The sequence below is a fragment of the Nothoprocta perdicaria genome, unplaced genomic scaffold (genome assembly GCF_003342845.1).
Source record: "Nothoprocta perdicaria isolate Ctin4 unplaced genomic scaffold, notPer1 scaffold_88, whole genome shotgun sequence".
Taxonomy (NCBI): domain Eukaryota; kingdom Metazoa; phylum Chordata; class Aves; order Tinamiformes; family Tinamidae; genus Nothoprocta; species Nothoprocta perdicaria.
In genome coordinates this window covers 2581320-2604591 of record NW_020456176.1, presented here as the reverse complement: position 1 = coordinate 2604591, position 23272 = coordinate 2581320, and the positions used below count along the sequence as shown (strand labels likewise).

The 23272-nt window shown below is 35.9% G+C and overlaps 1 protein-coding gene across 1 annotated transcript in view; it reads right to left on the bottom strand.

Moving 5' to 3' along the window:
• Positions 1 to 871: 871 nt before the first annotated feature.
• RAB28 (RAB28, member RAS oncogene family) overlaps positions 872 to 23272 on the bottom strand; it is a 63044-nt gene continuing 40643 nt past the window's right edge. The window contains exons 7-9 of the mRNA XM_026052407.1: positions 11680 to 11783; positions 8795 to 8872; positions 872 to 1471 (exon numbers count right to left, since the gene is read on the bottom strand). Coding sequence (XP_025908192.1) covers positions 1379 to 1471; positions 8795 to 8872; positions 11680 to 11783 — 275 coding nt within the window. The 3' untranslated portion in view covers positions 872 to 1378. The remainder of the gene's footprint in view (positions 1472 to 8794; positions 8873 to 11679; positions 11784 to 23272) is intronic.

The window sequence follows — 23272 nt, the reverse complement described above, 5'->3', positions numbered from 1 at the left end:
CATGTAGCAATAAAACTATTGGTCAAATTGCATATAAAGTAGTTTAAAAATTAACTTTGTCTTTAAAGGAACTTGGAATATAACAAAATAATATCACACATCCTTGCCATTTGAATTTTTTTTTTTTTTTTAACACATTTGTTGAAACCAATAAGCACTTGCTTAGGGAGCTTAATAGTAGTACTCACTTGAAGGACCTTGCCATTTCTCACTTGTGATATATAAGCTTTCTTTGCTCGGCCTCATTAACTTTCTTAATCTCCAAATGTTTTGTTATGCTTTTTAGAAAGCACATTCTAGACTTAGAAGAGGAAAAGCTTTCTCTGCTGCTTTCTCTGCTGAAATCAAGTTGGCTGAAATCTTTTTTCTTCGCTTAGCTCCCTGTTCAGACGTGCCAGAAGAGAACTGCATATCTAAAACACTTCTAGAAAAAGACTGGAGGAAAAATATGTTGACCACAGAGCAAACAAGAGCGAGCAGTCAACTTTGTGTCTTGCGCTCTCAACTAGAAAGAAAAGAGCACCAGGCCAAAAGTCATTCATTCACTTAGTTAATGAAAATGACTGATCCTAATTGATCTATCAACAGTTCCTAATGCATGCTGAATATATCACTCAACATGAACAGCCCAAACTGCCAACTGAGGTTCATCCATATTCATGAAGACATACGAGCATATCTACTGCAGGAAGTAATGCCAATCTGGCAATAAAAATACATAAAAAAAAAACTAACATTTTTCAGAGCATTCATAAAGATAACTTGAGACTCCAGAAAAGTAACTGTTTTCATATTACAGCTTTATTTCAAGCACTGTTTCTTACTGGATACAATTTATACATTTTGCACTATATATAAATATATGTAATAATGGAATATTTTCCAAATTATCCCTAGATAAAATATATTACTTACTCAACATTATTCCAACAATGGCTTTTCCAAGTTACATTTTGCTCAGTGTCAGTTTGGATCAGAGGACGTGAGGAGGGAAAAAGACGACAAAATACTTTGGCAAAATACTTTTCAGCAGTGATGTCTAAAATTGTTTAAAATGCAGGACTTCTTATCCAATTTAATTCCATTATCAGTCAAATAGAGAGGAGGAAATGTATAAACACAGTTATAACCGCTTTATTGAATATAATTTGAAAGAATATAGATCTTAATATTACAAAGTGTGTGGTCTAATATTTGAAACCCAGCCAGTCAAAAGACTGCCTGCTGCTTTTCAACATACAATGGTGCAACACGTTTTTGGAACCCCTACTTGCATTGCAACGATGGTCACTGTTCAAACAAAGTTCCTGGCAATCCCGGAGTCTGTGTCAAGGTAGGAGGACTGCCAAAGGTATCAATACAGAGAAAAATAATATGGTCATTGAACTGCACACATTGAGCTTCTAGGAGGATTAACGGCTCTTGACACGGGTTCCTGAATGTAGTTGACAATATCTGCCTTCACCACTCTCTGTTATAAAAGAAAACACAGCAATAATCAGACACAATACAAAAGTATGCAATGAGTATTTTACTATCATACATCAAAGAACAGAACAGAACATTAGGAAGAACAGACAATTCAGTTTTATTCAGCACCTTATCAGGTGCTAATTCTTTCTCCAAGTACTAGCTTATTCATGCTAAGTAGGAAGAAGTGACTCAGTAAGCTTTCGCGACAATTTTACAGAACTAACACTGTAATGGGACCTTTTTGCAAAAAGACCGAATGTATTTGCTCGTTCAAGAAAATTGTTTTGTGTGGAAATAAGACGAAAATAACAAAACCGCATTTTGTTTTATAAGGGCTACTGAATGCATTCTTTATGAATAAATGCATACACTGTAATTGGAAATTGTAGGTTTGTTTTTCCCTCTTTGCCCCAATCTCTTTGCAGAGGAAATAAGGCCAGAATTCAAAGCAAATTTCAAAAACAACCATATTTCAGAACAGCCCTGACATGCAGAAAGACTAAAGAACAATATAAAACAAATGTTTGCAGACTATAAATACTTATTTTCTATTACAGCTTCAACAAGCGTTACCAATTCTACTTATAACGCATTTGACAGGACACTTCATCTCTCTTATGTGAGGAAAGAGACAAAAGATTTTAATTTTGTGATTGCTTCCATTTGAGGCAGCTATGTAGTATTTTGGATATTCGTCACTGAAAGCCCTTCTAATGTATTAGCACACAGTAATACAAGTTGCTATGAACTAGCTCTCTAGAAATAAGTATCATGTAATGGTGCACTAAGTTCCAAACTAATATGCTATTATTACTGCTTATAAATATATAACGAATTCTCCAATAGAATTGCCTCTACTTCATGTAAAAGCAACACATCCTTGCGGAAAACAAAATCCGAACAAAACAAAAAACAGGAGAAAAAAAGAAAAAAAAACAACAGAAAAACTTTTACATCAATACCTGGATTACTGCATTGAGCAGATTTTGCTCTGGCAGTTGGAAGTGTTGTGATGCTGGTTATCTTCTTCAGGATATTTCACTAGTTCTGCCCTGACAACATGCTGTTATACATGTTGTATGGATAAGGAGAAAAAATGGATAAAGAGAAAGGAGAAGAATATAAAAACAAAAGAAGGAAAAAACAAAAAGTCTGATCAGTAGTTGAAATGAAGGAATGAATGACATAAAATGACAAATGCAGATGCAAAACCAAAGCACATTTTTTTTCAGCCCCTATGCTGAACAAGAAAAACATGCCCACTTGGAAGTTTCACTGGCAGGATCAGAGCTGCTTCTCAAGCTTCTTCAGTGACATGGTTTTTCAAAGCACCAAGGGGAAATATGTGCAACCAATAAACATATGGTAAAGTTCAGACAAGAGGAGGATTAAAAGGAAGACAATTCAGTGAAAGAAAAGATGACAATGGACTCTTCCTTTAAATCTACAGTAAGGAAACATTGTATTAATCAGCTTCCCATCAACTAACACAACAGCTGCATTAAAATGGTGCATGCATCTTTCCCATTACATAATTAATAGCACTAAAGCTACACATTACTCCAAAAGCAGCTAAATGGGTAAGCTCGCATCTACATGCTATATGGAAGTTTTACTGTCAGCCTTAATTTTCTTGACCAAAACTTTACCTTATGTAAAAATAAAAAAGGTCTCATTTTCCAACTTAAAGACATGCATTACCAATGAAAATATAACTATTAATATAGTATTTATGTACAAGAGAGTAAATGCGTATTACAATTTGAACAAAGTAAGTCTGCTATGCAAGTCTGCTAAGTAAGTGTGGAAGTCTGCTATGAAACATGCTATCAAGGTAATCATTTTTCCTAAATACTTCATGTTTTACTTAGCATACTTTTGAGGTAAAAAATGGAGAAATGTTATTTTTTAAAGGAAACACTAATAAATATGATTATATGATATAAAAGGCATATGTTAATAATTACCTCTGTAAATAAAATCCTTTCGCAAGCAATATGATCGAATTGTCTGGTAAAGGATCTGGATTTATTAGCTGCTGATGTACTCTCCTTGGGTTTAATTGATCATGTTCATATTATCTTATCTGGAGGACAACACTCATGATTTACTAGACTCCTGGCCTGATGTTATCAAGTGAAAGGTTGCCAAATCCCATGTAAGGTGGTAGATGGAGGTTTAGCATTAAACACTGTTATCTGACCTCATGAGACCTAGTTTCTTCATACCAATCTTTTGACTAGAGTTGAGGAAAAAAAAAAGAACGTTTGCAATCAGTGAGCAATTAATTGTTCCTCCAAACACTGGTCTAAATCCCATCATGTAAACACAGAGTTCGGGTAGTGACCCAGGTTTAGTCACTTTGTAGCAGAAAACTGACTAACATAAATGACTTGGATTTTCTAAAGGAATTCCAGCTAAACAGGAAAAAACCTCCACGGCACTGCAATTTCTTTAATTAACTTCATATAAAATAAAAATTTGGGCATCTTTGTATCAGTTTGGAGGTTAGGAGCATCAATGCCAAGGTTCAAACCACTGTCAGCAATCAGAAGAAATCCCCTTTAATAGGGGCAGGTGCTCTGAATTCCATATCTAACACGAGCCATTTTATTGTGCAAAGCTGGTGCGCGCACACACACACACACACACACACACACCATGGCTTACTAAACTGGCATTTAATTAAAGAGAAAATTATATAGCCTTTGCAAAAAGGCTAGCTCTTGCCAATGCCAGGGAACAAAGCTGCACCCCATGCAGTCTTTATAATATGGTTGAAAGTAAAAAATATAGAAAGAAAAACATTTGATTAGTAAAGGATCTATTTCCTTAAATTTCAGCAGACCCTTGTGATTTAAGGGAGAGAGCGCAATTTGAGGACTGAAAATAAGAAAATTGCAGATTCTGACTTATTTTGGAACCGTTCCACTTCAAAAACATTCTCTCCTTTCCAGGCACACATAAACGGTAATCTATTCCTTTGTTTCACCACAGTTTTGACTAAATACAGCTTGGATTAACAGTCGCCTCAGCATGTTAACAGACAACATGTAGCAGCTCGAGCTGCGAAGGTTTAAAACCGGCCGCCCCCAAGCGTGTGCTCGGGTTTTCTGCTGGGCTGAGCGCTGCCCAAGGAGCGCTGGTGGGACGTAACGCGCGCTCGCGCCTCGGCCTGGCAGCTTCCCTTAAGAACAACTTGCAGCAGCCGTCCGAGCCAAGCTGCTCAGCTTCACCCTGGCCTGCCCAAGGTGAACGATCATCTCCCGTTCTCTGATTCAGCTCCGGGAGCAATAAATTCCTGCAAGGAAGCAGTAACAAATAGCTTGCCCTGCATTAACGTCTTAAACTGCCCCCAAACAACGTGTGGTAAAGATTTTATTTCCAAGGCTTGTTCTTGCGCTTAATTAACAATTAACTTAGCTTAACTTATAAAGCTGTTGATTAGGAAGGGGATCAGGAACCACATCCATGCCAGCAGAAGGTTTCCTGCCATTCTGCTAGTTCAGCAATGTTGCATGAGACAAACTGCACAAATTCACGCGAGTTAAAGTAATGATTGTTTTCCTATTACTACTATGTGAATTGTTTCCAGGATCTTCCTAGTGGCTGTGACAACTAGATTAAAAAAGAACCCACAACAGCCAACAAAAAAAGAACCAACAACAAAGACCATGAGAAACATGATCTTCAGACATAAAATCCACAGGTGACGGAAATATTTTAAAAGAGTATTCACAATATTAGACAACTAGGAATAACAAAGAAAGATGTAATAATACATAAAATAGCAAATCCCTGAACGTGATTCAGACAAATCTGTTATTTCATTTTATGCTTAATTGCCACCTAGACTAAAAGCGTTACATTTGAAGATATTTGATTTTCTGACAAATGTCTTCAAGCAAAAACTTTTTCATTTCTCAAAACCAAGAAATCTAATTTCATCCTCATATTACACAAAATATTCAAAATTCAAAGACATAATACAGAATGTTATTACTGCACATTCGCAAAGCTATATATACTCTTTGTTAAAAGATGTGATCCAAGTTCCAAGTCATGTTTGTGTATTTATTTATTTAGAAACAACTCATGATTGCTTCTTTTTTTGCTCATCTCTCTCTTCTGTTTCTTTGTAGTATCAGTCTATTTTTATGCTCTAACAGCTAGAGTATTCAGTGCCTAGAAGTTTGAATAAACACACTCACATAACTGATCCACAATGTAAGGAAGCCTAATAACCACTTTGCAGAATAGGGAGGTGGGAGCAAAGACACATTAAGTGATCTGTCCCAGACATGAAAAAAACCCATGGTAAACCAAAGCACAGCTCCACATCTCTGTGTTCCAGTGTAGCACTTCAGTTGCACAACAGTAAGTTCATTAGCACCTCCCCATCTCCGCCAAGAAACCAGCTCCATGCTTTTGGATATAGCACCCACATACAACTTCAACTGGGCTTCTGCACTGCAGGCTAACAAACACATATTCCTCTCAGGAAATGTCCTCCTATTCACCTCTCAGAGGATATGAAGATTGAAGTTTTCCTCTTCCTACCTTATGCAAAGACTTCCCTTAAATAAGGGCTACGAATTCAGCTCCATCCACCAACACATTCAGATGCCTGACATTCCTAAACAATTCCTGCTGGGTTCTCACTGATTTGGTTTTGGGTAACTCCTACTGCCCATTCAAAATAGTGCTCTCTGATATCCATCAAGATTGAAACTATGCTTGACTGGCACAATCTTGCCACGACTGAACAGTTGAGCTACAGCTCTCACTCTTCAGCTGCATGTCCAATGTCTCACATGTAGAGACTTCTGCTGCACCTGAATGGCAAGACAGTGAGTTTCTGTTCTATCCAACTTCACTTACTGGTCTAGGGTTTTGTTTTCCTTTGTTTTGAAACCACTACAGCTTGAACTCGTATTAACCAGGCCACAGGAACATGTGTTCATAGGCCACAGGAACTAAGTCATGCAAATAACTTTAGCCATAGGCTATTGCTAATGTAATTTGCATAACAACAACTTTTTCTAATCCCTATGTTGTATGTTCCAATACGTTGGTCTCAAAATTATGACTTGAAATTACAATATTAAGGTACAAAAGTATTTAAAGCTGATACGGATTTGACAAAAAGTTATATGATCTTGATTCAGGATTATAACAGGTTCTCATTTAAAGAAGGATATGTTTTTTTTAGAAAGCTACACATGTTCCTTGCAAGTACTGTCCCATTTCTAACATCCCCTTTAACATGACATGTGCACCTTCACCCAAATTATTAAGAAAGATTTCTTTTTCCTCTTACACAATACAGACTGATATAAGAATCATGATCCAATGCAAGTTACAACAACCAAAGAAAAAATTCAACTCTTTGTGACAAATTATTTATGCACAGTCATTATGGAGCCCTGAACAATACATGGATGGTGCCTTAATAATGAAAGAGCCTTACAAAGACACCCATAGTATTCCTCTACTTGCTTTTCCAAGCTCTTTTGCTTTGCTTGTTAGGTATGAACTCCAAGTGTATTCCAGCCTTTTACTGTTTGCAATACAGTTTTCTATTTGACCACTTCAGCACAGCCTGTAAACATCATCGTGGTGAAACACTTCCAGAAATTACATATTTATTGTGTGTTTCAAGAAGCAGGAGACCAAGGTGTACATAAGAAATGTTTTACTTTTTGTAATAAATTTGACTTCTTTTGGGGGACATGTTTAATATTAGTAGCAACTAGTAATTCCAGAATATTAACTAACACAGCCACCTTTTAATTTTAAAGGTACATTTAAAATAACTGTATTGTAGTCTCAAATGTCATGATACAGTAAGGGTTGCCTGAGTAGTGTAATCTCTATTTTTCTGAGGTTTCTGAAACTGGGTTTGTAGAATGCTTTTGGTTTAAACCTAAACACACAGTTTTCCTGGCAGGGAGATTATTTTTAAAAGCAGGAATGGGGAAGGAGGTGGTATGGCAAAAGTGACTTTAATTAGAAAACGTCTTGCTTAGTTGCTTATTTGAACAATTAACACATTTTTGTTCTGACATTCACTAATATAAACTAAGTGCAAATTCTAGTAGATACAAGTAAGCAAAATTTAATTAATGAAGTTACAGTTTATGCTGGGTTTTGCCAGGTATTCACAATAAAATTGCTATATTCACATCTCTAACTCACCACAAATCATTGTAAGAGACTGCAGAAGTACCTCCTAGACCATCCCATCTGCTGCTGTGAAATACTCTCCTCTCTCAGTCCTTATTCACAGCAAATCTCCAGAAAATCTCCAAGATAACACTCATAACACAAAAAATAAATCAAGAAATGCAATGGCAGAAACTCCCAAACTGCTTTAGAGGGAAATTATTTGGGATTGGAACAATAATTACAGGAAGCAAGAAGTTGTAATACAGCCAACATACGTTTCTTAGAATCATAGAATCATAGAATCATAGAATGCCGAAGGTTGGAAGGGACCTCAGAGGTCATCGAGTCCAACCCCCCTGCTCACGCAGGGTCACCTAGAGCACGTGGCTTCTTCAGGCCTGCTGTTGAAAATGGGCATGCTGATTTAAAACAGGACTCACTTCTCATTAGGAAGCACCACCTAAAAAGGTCTCTGTTCCATCCCTGAGGCAGTCACTACTTAGGAAAGACCTGTGTTCTTTCCCTACTTTACACAGACTCTCTCAATAAAATCTAAATTCTGAGCTCAATCATAGGATTCACAGTTAATTCCTGACTGTGATTGACAATATGTTTTTCCCCCAAATGCTTACAAGGAACATCAATTGACAATATCTCCAACCAAAATTTCAAAAGTTCATGTCATCTTAAACTTGTCAAATTTGTAAACTGTCTTTCATGCTACCCATATATGCAGATGACGGAGTTTTAGTATGTAAAAAAAATATTTTTTTTAAACTAAAAGCTCTCAAACTTCCCTTTTTTTTCTAATTTGTTGAACATACATATGCTTGTTTTAGCAAATTTACCATTCAAGATATATAAAGATATATATAAATACATAAATATAATATATATTAAGTTGCAAAAAATGTTATTAGAAAAGCTACTGTCTCCAGAACAACAGATATAGTTTCCTTTAGAGGAAAGTTTTTAACTTTTAGTGACTGTATATATATATATATATATATATATATATATATATATACACACACACACACACACATATATATACACATACATACACACAAACATACATATACATATACACAGACACATTAAATAAAATATTTAAGAAAAACTTTTTCTTGTTTGTTCATTTGGGAAAAATCACCTGTGATTGTTCCATTTCTGCTTTGTTTAATTTGATGCCAAGGATGTCAGCAGCAATTCTCTGAAAACACAGAAAGACCTAGGGGAAAAAAAAAAAAAAAGAATTTAAATTATTAAAAACAGACATCCTCAAGGTTCTTTCAAATATATCAAACCACTCTCAAACTCGAAGCAATAAGATATATGAAATTAGGACTTGTGTAAAACATATCTGAAAATAACCTCGTCTGGTACATTCAATTTTGTTTAAAAAATGAGGAAAATAACTCAACAATGGTACAAGGAATGAACAGTGCGCTAGATGGTTGGGCAACACTTCTACCTTGCCTCCAGAGACCTAAATTTAAAAAAGCTTTTACACAACCCACCTCTCAAATACTACTCTCAGTGCCATAAAATATGAATAAGGGTATTCACCCATGTTTAGCACAAAAATGTTTTTTTAACAGTGTATTGTGCAAGAGAGATGCAGGCTTTTGAAATCCAGAACAACAGAATTGTGCCTCAACTTCACCAAACCCTCTACCACAAACAGTTTTTAAAAAGGTTAGCAATACCACAGCCAAGCAATGATGTATTTTTTTCTGAACGTATTTACAAATCATTTTAAATATTAGAACATCTGATCAGCAGCAGCTGGGAAACAACAACATGTAGCACGGCACGAGGCAGCCCAGCAGAGCTGCGCTTTGACCGGCCTGGCAGGCAGCACTGGAGGGCAATGCTGCCTTAAATGACTCCTTCACTTCATCTCAACCCAGGCCACCAACTGGACTGTCCAGACATCTGCATTGAACACCAGACTAGAGAACATGGCAGATCTTAAATGGGTACTGCAGCTGAACACTATATTGTAAGACTGCATCTTCTGCCTACAGGGTTGTGCCACTGAGCTCATCATCTAAAGCTCTAGTACATTATTGCTTTGCTTCGTGGCAGTTATCAGCCCCAAGGAAAAACTTAGGAAAGCACTTTGGGTCATTCTCAATGCAAAGAAAAACAACGGTGCCACCCAAAAGCTGCAGTAGCCTCCTCATTCACTTCCTTAGCTACTCGGTCTAGTCCTGGTCTATTTTGCCAGCATCCACATGGCACAGAGAGCAGTCTCCAGCAGACAGACCTTCTCGTGGTACCTCCTTAACGCACATCAGGCTCTCGGGTACCCTGGGCGAGATCATCTGCCACGAAGCTGTTGCACACACAAAACTTCAGGCAGGAGCCCAGGGCAGCAGTCACGCGCTGGGCGGACAACAGGGTCACCAAACTACAGTCAGTCTTTCATGAAACTTAACTCTCCTCTAAGGAGCCACTTGAGCTGTTCTATGCTACAAAAATTTGGCACTTCCAAATGAACTTGTTAGATAGGATTTAAACAAAACAAATAATCTCATCAACCTTACCTAAGTATTTAAAACTCTCCTAGTCTATATACACAGTAGCGATGGATTGTCCACTCTTTTAAATCACTGTCTAGAGTAAATAACCTGTCCTCCTTGAGCAACTACCCAAATAAAGGAGCTCTGGAAGATTTTGAAATGCCAGCACGCTGTAAAAGCCCAAGAGTTAATTCACGTCTATGCCGAAACTAAAAATGAACTATTGTAAACTACATCTCAGAGCTTCTTTTGCCAGCAGATATCGAAACAGAAACTACAAATATATATATATACACATACATATATACATGAGTTCTACTGTAATTTATGAATCAATTACAAAAAACATAGTAAAGATCCATTAATCAGTTGCAATACTAACGACATCAATATTTTAAAAGAATTGCTATTTTGTGAAAAAGAAAAAAGGATCTTTTTTCTCCTCAGATGAGATATATATCTCATTGAGTGAGATTCATTTTTCTTCTGTTTATAACAAAAAAAAAAAAAAACAGAAATTTCAAACTTGTAAAGAAAAATCCATACCAACAGGTTTAACATAAACTACAAGGAAAGCCAAGATATGCTGCATTTGCAAAGGCAGTGTTTAGACTTTTACACAGTAACTAATTTCTTACGAACTTAGGCAGTCCACTGCAAAGTCGATGACTTTGAGCTTTCATTAAAGTCCTTAAAACACCGCCAGTGATTGCATTTTTATTACAAAATTATACTTTCATATAATTGAACATGATCCTATGATTCAATATAAAATTATACTAGCATAAATAACATTACAGAGACTTCTTTAAAATCAGAATTAGTAAAGTCATGAAGTATGCAAAAGATATCAAGCAGAACAAAACACAAGTTAAATTGTCTCATGAAGCTAGTTGGAAAATGGAAGAAAAAAAGAAAAAAAGAATCTTTTCTTCCACGCTCTTCCAACAACAATAAATATCTAAATATCTCAGACTGGACAGGGAAATGATTGTTCAAAAAATGTACTTTGCAAAGCATTAAAAGAGCAGCATACCCAAATTTCAATAAACATGCAGAGGACACGTCTCTCTCTGCTCGAGATACATATCAAAATTTTTGACTGTAACACCATCTCATCACTTTTTTGACTATATATATATATATATAGTTTATATAGCAATGGTCTATATACAGAATTTCACCTGGAACAAAGGAATACATTTAACTACAGGCTGACAGCAAACAGCGATCCATTTGGCCTCATTTCTCAAGCTGATAGATAAGCCAAGCCATTTTCAAATTAGAATCTATAGCTCAGACTTCCAATCTGATGAGAAGCCACTGCCATTAATAAAAAAATAAATAAATAAAAGGATCTTTGCATGCAAATATGTTCATTATGCAAGCAGAGAGGCAAAAAGTACCTTTATCTGCTAAAGTTCTCAATCCTTTGATATTCGGAGTACAACATATGCCGCATCAAATTTCAGAATAAAAAATTTCTAAAAGGAAATCTTTGCTTACTTACAGAATCGCCTGTCTTGGCCGACACAAAATGACTACTGAAGTTGTTTTCCTGACAGAATCGTTGGTGTCTGTCAACTTTCACTGTGCGCATATGTTCCAAATCAACTAAAAGACAAATATATAAAAAAAGGAAAATTACTTGAGTGGAGCCAACTACTTAGAAAATATTATTCAGAAACACCTCAGATAATCTTTTTCTTTATACACATACAAAAATGCAAGTTTCCTTCTTTTTACCATCATTTGACAAAAAAAAAATCCATTACAGCAGATTTTATTTACAAAACTAAAAGGAAGTCACAATTTAAATTGTATGGTCAAATGCATAAATTCACATCCAAAGTAAAAGATAAATGCTTTTTTGGAAACACACAAGCAGTTTGCAATGCCTTTACTATTAACTACATGCAAAATCTGAGACAGAACTACATTCCAAGCATTCTGTTTGCCAGCATGATTATACTGAATATTCCAATGTAATCTAAAGACTCTTACAAGTAAAAGCAGAGTTCACTGAGCATGTCTGGATCTACATATTTTTCCCTAAGTAAAAAAATGCAAATAAGTTATAAAGAATTTTATTGCAGAATATGGTACAGCAAAAATATTCATTAAATTAAAAACGAACTGAGTAAATGCATTCATGTTCAGTTACTTGCACGCAGTGCTTTCAATTTCACACAGACACAGTTCAGAAAAACCTTAAGAACAGTAAAATGCTCTATTTCAAGAGTCACACGCATTGTTTTCATTTTTTTACCATCATATACCTATTGGAAGTAAAGCAAAACCTTCAAACAATATTTTATATTGAAAAGCACTGGCTGCTTGCAACCAGCCTGGAACTGAAGTCTTGCACAGGTTTTATTGTGTACATTCCAATTCCTCCCAATCTGATCCTAAGGTAACTGGAGACCATATTGAACAGTTTCTCTTTTTATTGCATTACAGTTCCTATAAGGGTGTTGACTCAATGCCGTCAAATTATAAGGCAAATATATTCAGAAGGATTTAAGGACAACTAGGCTCTTTGAGTCAATACAGGAAAAAAAAACTTAAACTGATTTCCTGAGGAAGGGACCCAACTGACTTGTAAAAACTTGTAAATTTGCAAATCTAGTAAGCCTGCATAATAGTGTCATTTGATTATCAGCTGAAAAAATGCTCTCATACTACATAAAAGGCTTTATTTTAAAATGATATTGGAGGTCTTTAATTTGTAGGCTCTAGAGATTTTCTCTTGGAGATTTTTAGTCTAACAGGGGATTCCTACACCCCATTTATACTGCTTACCTTGGTTAATGTGAAGTTCTTGCCACATATTACTGTTCCTTGCACATCAGTAAGGCCTTGTTTATAAGAACAGGCTTAAAATCATCCAGTTACCACAGGCATTAATTTGTGAAGGACTAAAATACTAAGCTATTAACACTAATGTTTATAGTACAGTTTTTCCATAATATGGAAGGTAGAATATATCTCTCCACAGAAAATAGGAAGAACAAAGGCTTTTAAGATAAATCTCAAAGTTGATACCCATTGAAAAATAAAACTTGTACAGTTAATACAGCAGCTGCTTAACTTGTTTCTCTTAAAAATCACTACCAGTAGAAAAACCCTCCGTTGAAACACTTTTGAGAATAAAACACAGCCATATCTAAGCCGTATCATTTTTAACTATTAATTTTAGTCTTGACATATTTGCTTTAAATGAAGTCTGAAGAATACGATAGTGAGATTACTATTTAAGGAAAAATTAAACATTCTCTTTGTTTTTATTTGACAAGCCTTTAAAGGAATCCTACCTCCACCTCCAAATTTCAGATCACTATTTCTTCAGTTCTATCCTGATTTTAAATGCCTATCTTTAAATATATCTAAATAAGCAGTCTAAACACTAGCATGACAGGCTTATGCAACTCCATAAACAAAAGCAAAAAAAAATTCTCTCAACTTCTTTTCACCCATAAAGACAGGATAGATATCAGAGGAAAATTAGATTAAGAATTTTTAAGGAAGAAAATGCCTCCACCACATTGGGAATCAAATTCCCAAAGGCTTCCTTGTAGAAATATCTAGAATAATACATTACTAACAAAGCATATATTACAGTAGAGAAATTAAAAGCAAATAAGAACCTAAAAACCAACATGTTGGAAGTGGGAAAAAACCTGTATTTCTGACTTTTGCCTATTTCTTTTCCCCACTTAGGAGGCTATTTCACCTTGTGCCTTCTGTGAACTGTGCAGTTACTGTTACACCAGATAACTGCCAGGTAACTGTCCATGTGCCCACGCTCAGGCCCACAGTAACTGCACAGGCCATTCATGTCACATTAGCCCTCAATGAAAGAGGGCACAGTTTTAGTACAAGAAAGGGGTTTCAAGCGTTAATAAATATTTAACTATAAAAGTTGCAGTTTGCACTCAATGAAAGACGACTATGCTGACTCAAATTACCTTGCATTTGCCACAGGCTAAGAGCACAGTCATAGACAGTTACTGAAGATCAGCTGAAATACAGTAAATAATTACTCTTTGGGACTTTTATTTATTTACTTTTAATTGATGTTGGTCAGTCGAATAGACAAAATTCTTAGCTCCCCAAGAGATTAACTCTTATCTAGCCTTTATGCAGATCACATAGCAAGAAGAATTTAAGAAAGGATTTGGGGGTGAAAATGCTTTTCTAAAGGGACTTCATAGGAAAAAAAGCACTTTTAGCAGCTAACCAGTGTGGGTTTATCATATCCAGAATATTACATTCAGAATAGTTTTTTGGGAAGAACGAAGGATGATATTAGGGTGCACACGAGCCATGAAAAGTTTAAAGGTAAAGCAAGTTTGAAAGGGAAAATAAGGAGAATGATCTACAGAGCACGGTTTTCACAAGACAAGAAAATGAACTTGCAGAATATTTTTAATGACTAGATAATATTGCAGTTGCCAAAGAAATGGAATTTTGGTAATTAGGATGCAAAATCTTAATTTTGTAAAGTTCTAACTATGCTAAACAGTATGATAGGACATATCTAACAAAAAAAACACAAAGAAGAATATGCAAATCTTAGACACAGACTGATCATGAAGATTTAGAGGACTGAGGCTGTCATACCAGACAGTACAACCATCCCACACACCTGAAGTGAATGCCAAAGAAAATTAAGGCAGAAGAAAATTCAGATACATTTCTATCAAGTAGAATTCAAACTGTTGGTTAGACTGTCACCCGGAAATACCAAAACAGGGCGCGCACACACACACACACAAAAATGCCACTTAGGTGGCAGAGTTTGTACCTATATTAATAAAATCATATACTGCACTCATGAAAAACTAAAGCAATAATATGCAAATTTTATAGCATATTGCTTTGATCTATGATTTCTAAGTTCTAAAAGTCTTTCAATTGGGAACAACAGGAACATCCCTTAAAGTAGAAGGAATACAACAGTTAAAATATAGGACAACTATCATTCCTAAATCCTAGACTATACAGCAACCAATTGCTTTACCTGCATTAACTGTAGTACCTAAACAGAATTCTTGGATATTCTCAAACTATTATTGTCTTATTTTTCCTTTCCCATGGTTTTGTTTCTAACTTGGTAATCGAGCCCAACTTTTCCCACCTTTGAAATCGAATTAAACATTCACCTTTCATCTTGTCTATAATGTGAAGACTGGGGCCAGTTGAGCCTAGTGAAACAAGGTGTTCTCCATAAGTAACACATCTGTATGTGTGTATGTGCAGGCACCCCAAAGAGATACTAGCAAGATAAGAACGGTTAAAAGAACTTTTCAAACATGACTCTACCAAGCCAGACACAGGTCCCCGTGCAAAATCTCTCCTGACAGATGAAAACTGCATAGACAGCAGCTCCCTGGGGCAAGAGTGGCAGGTAAAGCTTGCTGGCTTCTCGTGGCTTTGGAAGCCCATACCTAAGCCTAGAGAGAGCTAATTAGATCACATCTTCACTTAATTTATATAAACAGCATTTCCACTGTCTTATGAAATGCTGCTACACGTAACTCTCATTTGCAGTGACAAGTCCACAGACAACGCCTTACTAAAATGGAAAAGGCAGTAGTGGACTAGGCTACACGCACCCTACGACACAGAAAAATGCTGAGCGGCACAAGGAGCCTACTCTAAGTCAAATCCCTATATAATTTTACAAGAGAAAATTTATTTTATTGACTAACAGCTCCAGAACAGAAAGATCTAAGGAGGCGCTAGCTAAAACACAAATGGGCACTTCAACACACAGAGCTGTTGAAAGCTATTCAGTCTTGATGGAATAATTCTGCTATTTTTGACATGAGACACAAACTACTAACAGTAAATAAAGCCAAATTCGTTTCTCTTATGTTATTTAGGTCTATGTACCATTTTTCTAAGATAGAAAAGGCTTGGAACAGGCCACTTAGCACCACTGTGCAGGGAAAAAAAATCATTTCCATTTTAATACATCATAAATATGAGAAAAATCAATAGTTAAGCAGCTTAAATACTAGCCTAGCTCACCCACTTCAGTGAAATGAACTAGAACAAATATTATCACGTCATTAGATTTTGCTTTGAGGAATAAAGTATGGCATCAAATTCCACAGCTGTATCATCTTAAAATAAAGGCAATAATAAAACACATATAACAACTTACCAGAGTAAAACAACTGGTATAAACAAGCCAGAAAGCATTTTGAAATATCTAGCACCAATCAGTCAAATGAGGAATGTTGTTTTTATAATCATTCAAAATGCCTTGGAATGTGATAACCATTTATTTTAATTTATATATATACATACATATATATGTACACACACACAACCAGAGTTACCAAAAAAAAAAAAAGAAAATCCAGAATAAGAACTTATGTAGAACATAAAGAGTGCTACTCGTGCTATTTATCTCTCCTTGCCACGGGGCTGCCAGTCTCTTCTGTTATAACAACACTGGAAAAGAACTCCACGTAAAATTACAGTTTTCCAAAGTAGAAAAACATCCCTTTTTGCATGAATCTTTCCTTGAAGTAATTCTGGGAGAAACACGAATATGTAGCTTGTACAGGTACTTCCAAACAGCTGAAAAAATAGCGCCAGCACTTGCTCTAAGTGGCATAAACAGCAGAGGAGCACGCATAATGTATGTTAAGCGAGTGTGAATGTTTAACAGTTTGTTGGCATTTCTCCTGGATCATTGAGATTTCACTTGTAAACTATAAGGCGCTATACATTCATTCCAGTTGATTCCATCAGCCGTAACTAACCCAGCCCTTTCGTAAACCACATGTACGGAAAAAACACTGAAGATAGTCTAGAGAAATCTGCTAAGAGGACGCCTATCCACACAAACCCGATACCTTTTCGCTTTCAAAGCTTGCTGTTGCAGTAAAGGGGCGCTAATCTGGCGTGAGCAGCCAGGTCTCCTGCTTAAGCTGAACTTTTCCTTTGATTGATAATTACAGTGTTTGCCACTAAAATTGGTATTAACGCATAAATGAACTTACTACAACCTAGTTTTGTAATTACCACGTATAACACCTTCATATTTTAATATAATTAAGGCTAGTTTTAAGGCTAGTTTTAAACTTATGAGTAAATATCTTTAGTAATCTATGGTAGTGCACACAAATATATTCTTTTATAGTATGCTGTGAAAAAGAGAAATATAAATCTTTCTGCAAAGTATTTGCAGCTGTTCACACAAGGTATACAATTACATAATGTTTAAATAATGAGCTATCATGATTAGCCCACACAGACATGACAAGTAAAATGCTTTAATAATGTATTAATTTGATTTACATGTGCTTAAAATTATGTACATATTTTCTCCTCTGAAAATACTTCAGGGTCATAAAAAGGGGGGCTATACTAGATAATTTCTTTTTCATCCTATTTTTATTATAATTTTATTATAATTTCAAATAGAGTTAAGAATAGACCTAGCTCTAGCATCTGAACACCTATAGAGAGTAAAAGCCAGTGCTGGTACCCATCCATTAAAGTAACCACGGAGCATGCCGAGGGCAGTGACTGGGCAGCAGCATTTACTGGCCAGTTTATCACATCTGGTTGTTAAAAGAGCTCTGCCTCGGAGCTCCTCAGCAGAGCAGGGCTTGGCTGGTCCCCCAGCCTGGCTCAAAAGAGCCCCTCTCAGGCCCCTAGTGCCACAAGCAAAACTACCCAGCTTTTCACTTTTACTTCTGCCATCACTCCGAAGATAACAGGGGGAAAAAAATCCTTTTTTATTTATTGTCCAGCTTACCAGTAACCTACGGTTTTCCTACCAAGTTACAGAGCTATTTAATTCAACCTTAATTTTTAAAGAATATTTGAGTGAGTTGTAATTTCAAGCAAGTGCACTCACGTTTTCTAATTAAACACAAAAGTTCTTCTTGTGCAAGTCGATTTTCTGCGGTACAGTTAAAGGATAGAAATAAGCAAAATAATAATAATCAATAACAAATTGCACAGTGTATTCATTAAATCACTCCTCTCGTACTATCAGACTTTGTCTTTCACCCAACTTTTAAAATATGAGTTGCTTGGGTAATTTTAAATTAATATAACACACACACTTCTTTTAAAGCTGAATACTCAAAGCTCATTGTCAGAGTGCAGACTGCAATTTTGATAGTTAATTTTTTATTAATACTTTCAATCTTTTTCTCACACTAAAACTGCGTTAAGTGCCAAGAAAAGAAAACTCTTTCATGGGAAGTCCTGAAAACTATGCCACTACTCTGATTTAAGGAAGCTCAGAACGAAATATAAATACAGTTCCAGTACAGATTTTCTCAGTAATTTTTTTAGGTTATCAAGAAAACATCTAGTGTGTTGATCTGGTTATACTCATGTCAGACAAACTACATGTCACATTAACTACCTCCAGGAAGTTATTCCAAACACAAAATAAACTGTTTATGCCCCTTCTCAGATAGATAGCATGACAGATTGTTATTAGTTGAAGACAGATGAAATACATTAATTTGATTGCAAGCATGTGTTTACTTTCTCACTGTCATGTACACTCTACTGCTGATGCTTCCCTACGAGGATATAGTAACAAATCAAATGTTGTATTAGAAGACTTGCTAAGGAGTAATAATAGAGGGTGCTGCTCTTTAAACAACTACATTTAACATTTCCAGCTACAACAGGAAATTATTGATCAGAAAGTAATGAAAAAATATAGTTTTAAAACCTGTAATTTACACAAAGCACTGTAACACTTCCTCCTGTAGGAAATTAGGGGTATCAAAAATGTCAATTATTAAAGAAAAGCAAAAATTTCCGAACGCTAAATTTCTAGCTAAGTTCTTTCAAAAGCAAGAAACAAACTGGCAGGCAAAAGAAAAAAGACAAGAAAATCAATGTCTAACACAGGAAATGCCAGGTGAGCAGTTTCCAAATCTCTCAAGTTAAAAACAGACTTGATTGCGAAGTGAGGTTTGCCTGTTTGCATCCACGCCACTCCTAAGAGTCTCAATTCATCTGTGCAAAGCCAACGTGGAATTCTTTTTCCTCTAAAAGAATAATACACAAAGAGACAAAATTTCTGGAATAAGTCACACACACAAAAAAAAAAAAAAAAAAAAAATCAGGTTAATGGTTTTGGGCTAACAGTTTGTTCTAGCAGGAAAGAGCAAGAAGACAGAACAACAAGCTCTTTTTCATTTGATCGGAATGTATAGAAGTAGCAGTAGTCTTACACTGTGTACATAAAAACCTCCTTATTAAATGAGGTTTTCAGATGCTGTTAAATAGATTCTAAAAGATAACAGCATTTTCCCCTAAAGTTAGAAAAAACATTCTTGTTCTTGTACTCCTTTAGAAGTCATGATGATAAGCACAATTTAAAAGATAACCAAGATTTCAAATAGATTTCAGTCTGTTCCCCCACTCACCACCCGCTCCCCAAAAAACACCCCCCAAGAAAGGCAGACACAGTGAGAAATACCCGATCTGGGCACACCAGCTGCAGCTGACGTCGGAGGACACAGCGTGGCAGGGTTCCTGCCGAAGAACAACCATGCAGAATGGCTGGTGCATGATAGTTATTTTCAAGCAGATACGTTAGCCTTTGGAAATACCAGCAGTATGCAGCTTTATATATCTAAGTACATTTCTTCTGGGGGGGAAAAAAAACCAAACCCACACACATTTCTTTTATAAAGGAGGATGACACTGACGACAGATTTACACAGCTTGAAGAGATAGTTAAAGAAACTATAATATTTTTTCTCAGCTAGACATTTCCCATTTTCACTTTTCCATAAATTCTTGGCAGAAGTTCTTGCAACCATTTTACAGTTGTCTAAACAACCTAAGATTACACTGATAGTTAGAATACAACTTCTTAAACATCTTTACTTATCCCTATCCCTAAACTAGATGATTGTGAAAATGAAGCAAATGTTCATCAAACATGGTATTATCAAGTAAATATACAAACATGAGTTACCTATCTATCTTGGGTTTAAAACGTAACTGGAGCAAGGCTCCCTCTTTATCCTTTCTAAAAGGTCATCATTAAGGCCCAAAAAGCAGGAGAGAAGGATGAAAGTCATGTGTCAACCCTGTCATCCTCTCCCCACCCTACAGCTCAAGTGACTAAGCACTTTAAAGATGCTTCTCTAGCGCAGACAGCACCATAGCAGAGAGATAACAAATTTAAATGCACTGATCTGGGTGCCAGCAGTTCAGGTGCAGAAGCACTGGCTTCCACACAGATCAATTTAAGGTACATCTCTGTTGAGTGTCTGCAGGGCACAGCCCTGGATAAACTTATGGTTCTCTTATGGTAAATCTAACCGGTGAAGCGAAGGTGTGAATGAAAGAGCACATAATGCTAACGTGCATACAGGCGTGCAGCATGAACAGCCTGGCTTAACTAAAGAAAACTAATGCTACTTTATCTCTAAAAACCAGCCTACACAGGGCTTTGATATACTTCATTTTCACACCTTTGGTTAATTAGTTTTTACTTTCTATATTACAAAATTGTCCCAAGATTACAAGCCTCGCTTGGGAAGATGACAGCTTGTTCTCTGATGTGGTTCCTCAAGGCAGCCAGGTTCCTACCTGACCCTTATCACCACCGTTTACAAGCACTTCGCTATTATTAACAGATCATTTTCTGATTCTTTTCCCAGTACATTAGGCAAATACTTCTCTTACTTTTACAGATTCAAAAAATGAATTATGTATCAAAAGATAAAAGTCTTGCCTAAGATCATGTGAAGTTCTGCTGAAACATGAATTTATGGCTTTATGCACCCATCATCTTTAACTCCTGTGTTTCGGCTTTCTAGTCTTAGTGCCAAACACAATTTTGATGGCAATTAGTTTCATTTCCTTAGTAAGCTAAAACTGTTATTTTGGACTCCAAAATCTTTTTAAATAGCCATTTCCTGGAGACAAGGAGAAACAAGAAAATGATCAAGACTGAAGAAAATCTCCAGTTGGATTTTTACTACAATTTTATTTCAGCTATAAGAATCACTAAGCAGTCACAGTGACCAGCACAGTACAGGAGCAGTTAGGAAGGACCTCCGAGAACTACACTGAAAAAGTAAAACATTTTAATTTTTATTCAACACGAAACATAATCCAGGATGCCCAGCAACACTATAACCTACAGAGATCAGAATTCTTGTTTTCTCAGGCACACTCCAACACACCTACTTTTAGGAAATGAAATATCTAATGCAATTAGGCATACTACAGGAGAAGTATTAGGGTGCCCATACCAGAAAAACAGCCACCCTGTTCATCACATAACATAACTCAAATACAATACAGCATAAAAATGTGTAATTATTTTGTAACTCTGCAGCTCTAGTTGCAGAAACACAAACCCACAAGACAAAAGAAGTCTAAAAGAGATACTTCATTTTCAAATTACCAATGTTTCAACATTTTCAATAAAAAAAGTTTCAATACTTAGAATCTGCATTTTCTCTTACAAACGTAACATTACCCTTCCCAGAGCAGTACATGAAGTGTATAAACTACTTGAATCATAATCATATGAAAATGTTTTTATTACCACGATGACTGCAATATGTATTTTCAAATGTTTGCGTGAACTCATCTGGATGAATGAATTTTTAGGAGTCTAACTTAAAAAACATATTTCTCTCTAGAATTACTAATTAAATCTTTTGTCAATAATTTTTAAACTTGACTATACCAAGCTATAAGGACTGATCAAACACTGGAAGAAAGCTTGCTGACAAAAAAATTTCAGAAGATCCTTATTTAATTCAGCCTGAGATTATATTATCAGAATTGCAGAAAATACACAAAAATACTTTAAATTAATGTAGTTAAAGTACTAGCAGCAAATTTCAGAACTTCAGTAAATTATCTTTTTCACATATTTTGCCTCTGCATTATTTTACATCTACTCTACGGGATATAGATTTAAAAAGTAGAACAAAAAACCCTAAATTTCTTTTTGATGCAACTATAAATATTTTTTGCTTTGGTTTAATTTAACTATTTCATAAATTCAGCAGTGTCAACAACTGTAATTGCATTATGATTACTGACATTCAAATTGAATTTTTTAATGTCCTTTAATGCCTTAGAGATGACATACAGCTGTAATGTACTAAACATTCAGAAGATGGTGCTAGTCCAATATATCTGCAAGCCAAAGGTAGATCGGTCTCTCTTCATCTCTCCCTCTCTCCCCCTCTCTCTAATATTTTCTCCAATTTTGATGCATATACTATATCATCCTTGAATTTATCCATTCCATGAAAAGGTATAGTTACCTTTATCATTCTAAAGTTCAAAGACCTAGCAAACGCACAGCCATAAAGTTAATTTTAATTTCATAATCTTAAGAGTCTTGGAATCCTATTGCAAACTCACACAGCATTTCTAAGATCCTAGATTGAGCCACATCTGGCTCCTTCTGCAGTCAACAGTAAAAGTTTCAGGCCGTGGTTTTAAGAAACACTCATTCCAGCATCAAAGCTCCAAAAATCTCACCTCGCTGTCATACTCCTGGTTGCTCAGCCCCATCCTCATGCCACTGTGCCTTCCTCTCCCTCCAACTGCTTATGAAGCCACACAGCTGATATGAGCTTAGGGAGCTCAATATACTGATCCATGTCAAAAGTAACCATTTGTTGTTATTTTTAACTCAGATTAATTCACCAATCTAATTTCCAGTGTGGCAGTGGTGGCACCTTTCAGCTGTTAACCAGCTTCACCACAAAACCATATACTAAAGCCTCAATGAGCTCAGAAAAGGCTAAATTCTTTATGAACATTCAAAAGGGCTGACAAGTTAACAAGGCCAGTCTTGCTATAAAATTAACACAAAAAGAAAACCCTCCAACGTCTCATGTAATTAAAGCTAGGTGTTTCCTTATTAAGGGATTAGATACACTCTGTAATTATAAATGTAGCACAGTATCAAAAATCTCCATCCACTCCCCCCACAATAGAACAACGCATTTGCTCTTGTGCCTACACCATAATTAAAACATTCTACGGTGCCTTGTAAGTAAGGCACAGTTGCCACAACTTAATGCCACAAGACATTTCTTTAAAACAAAAACCAAACCAGA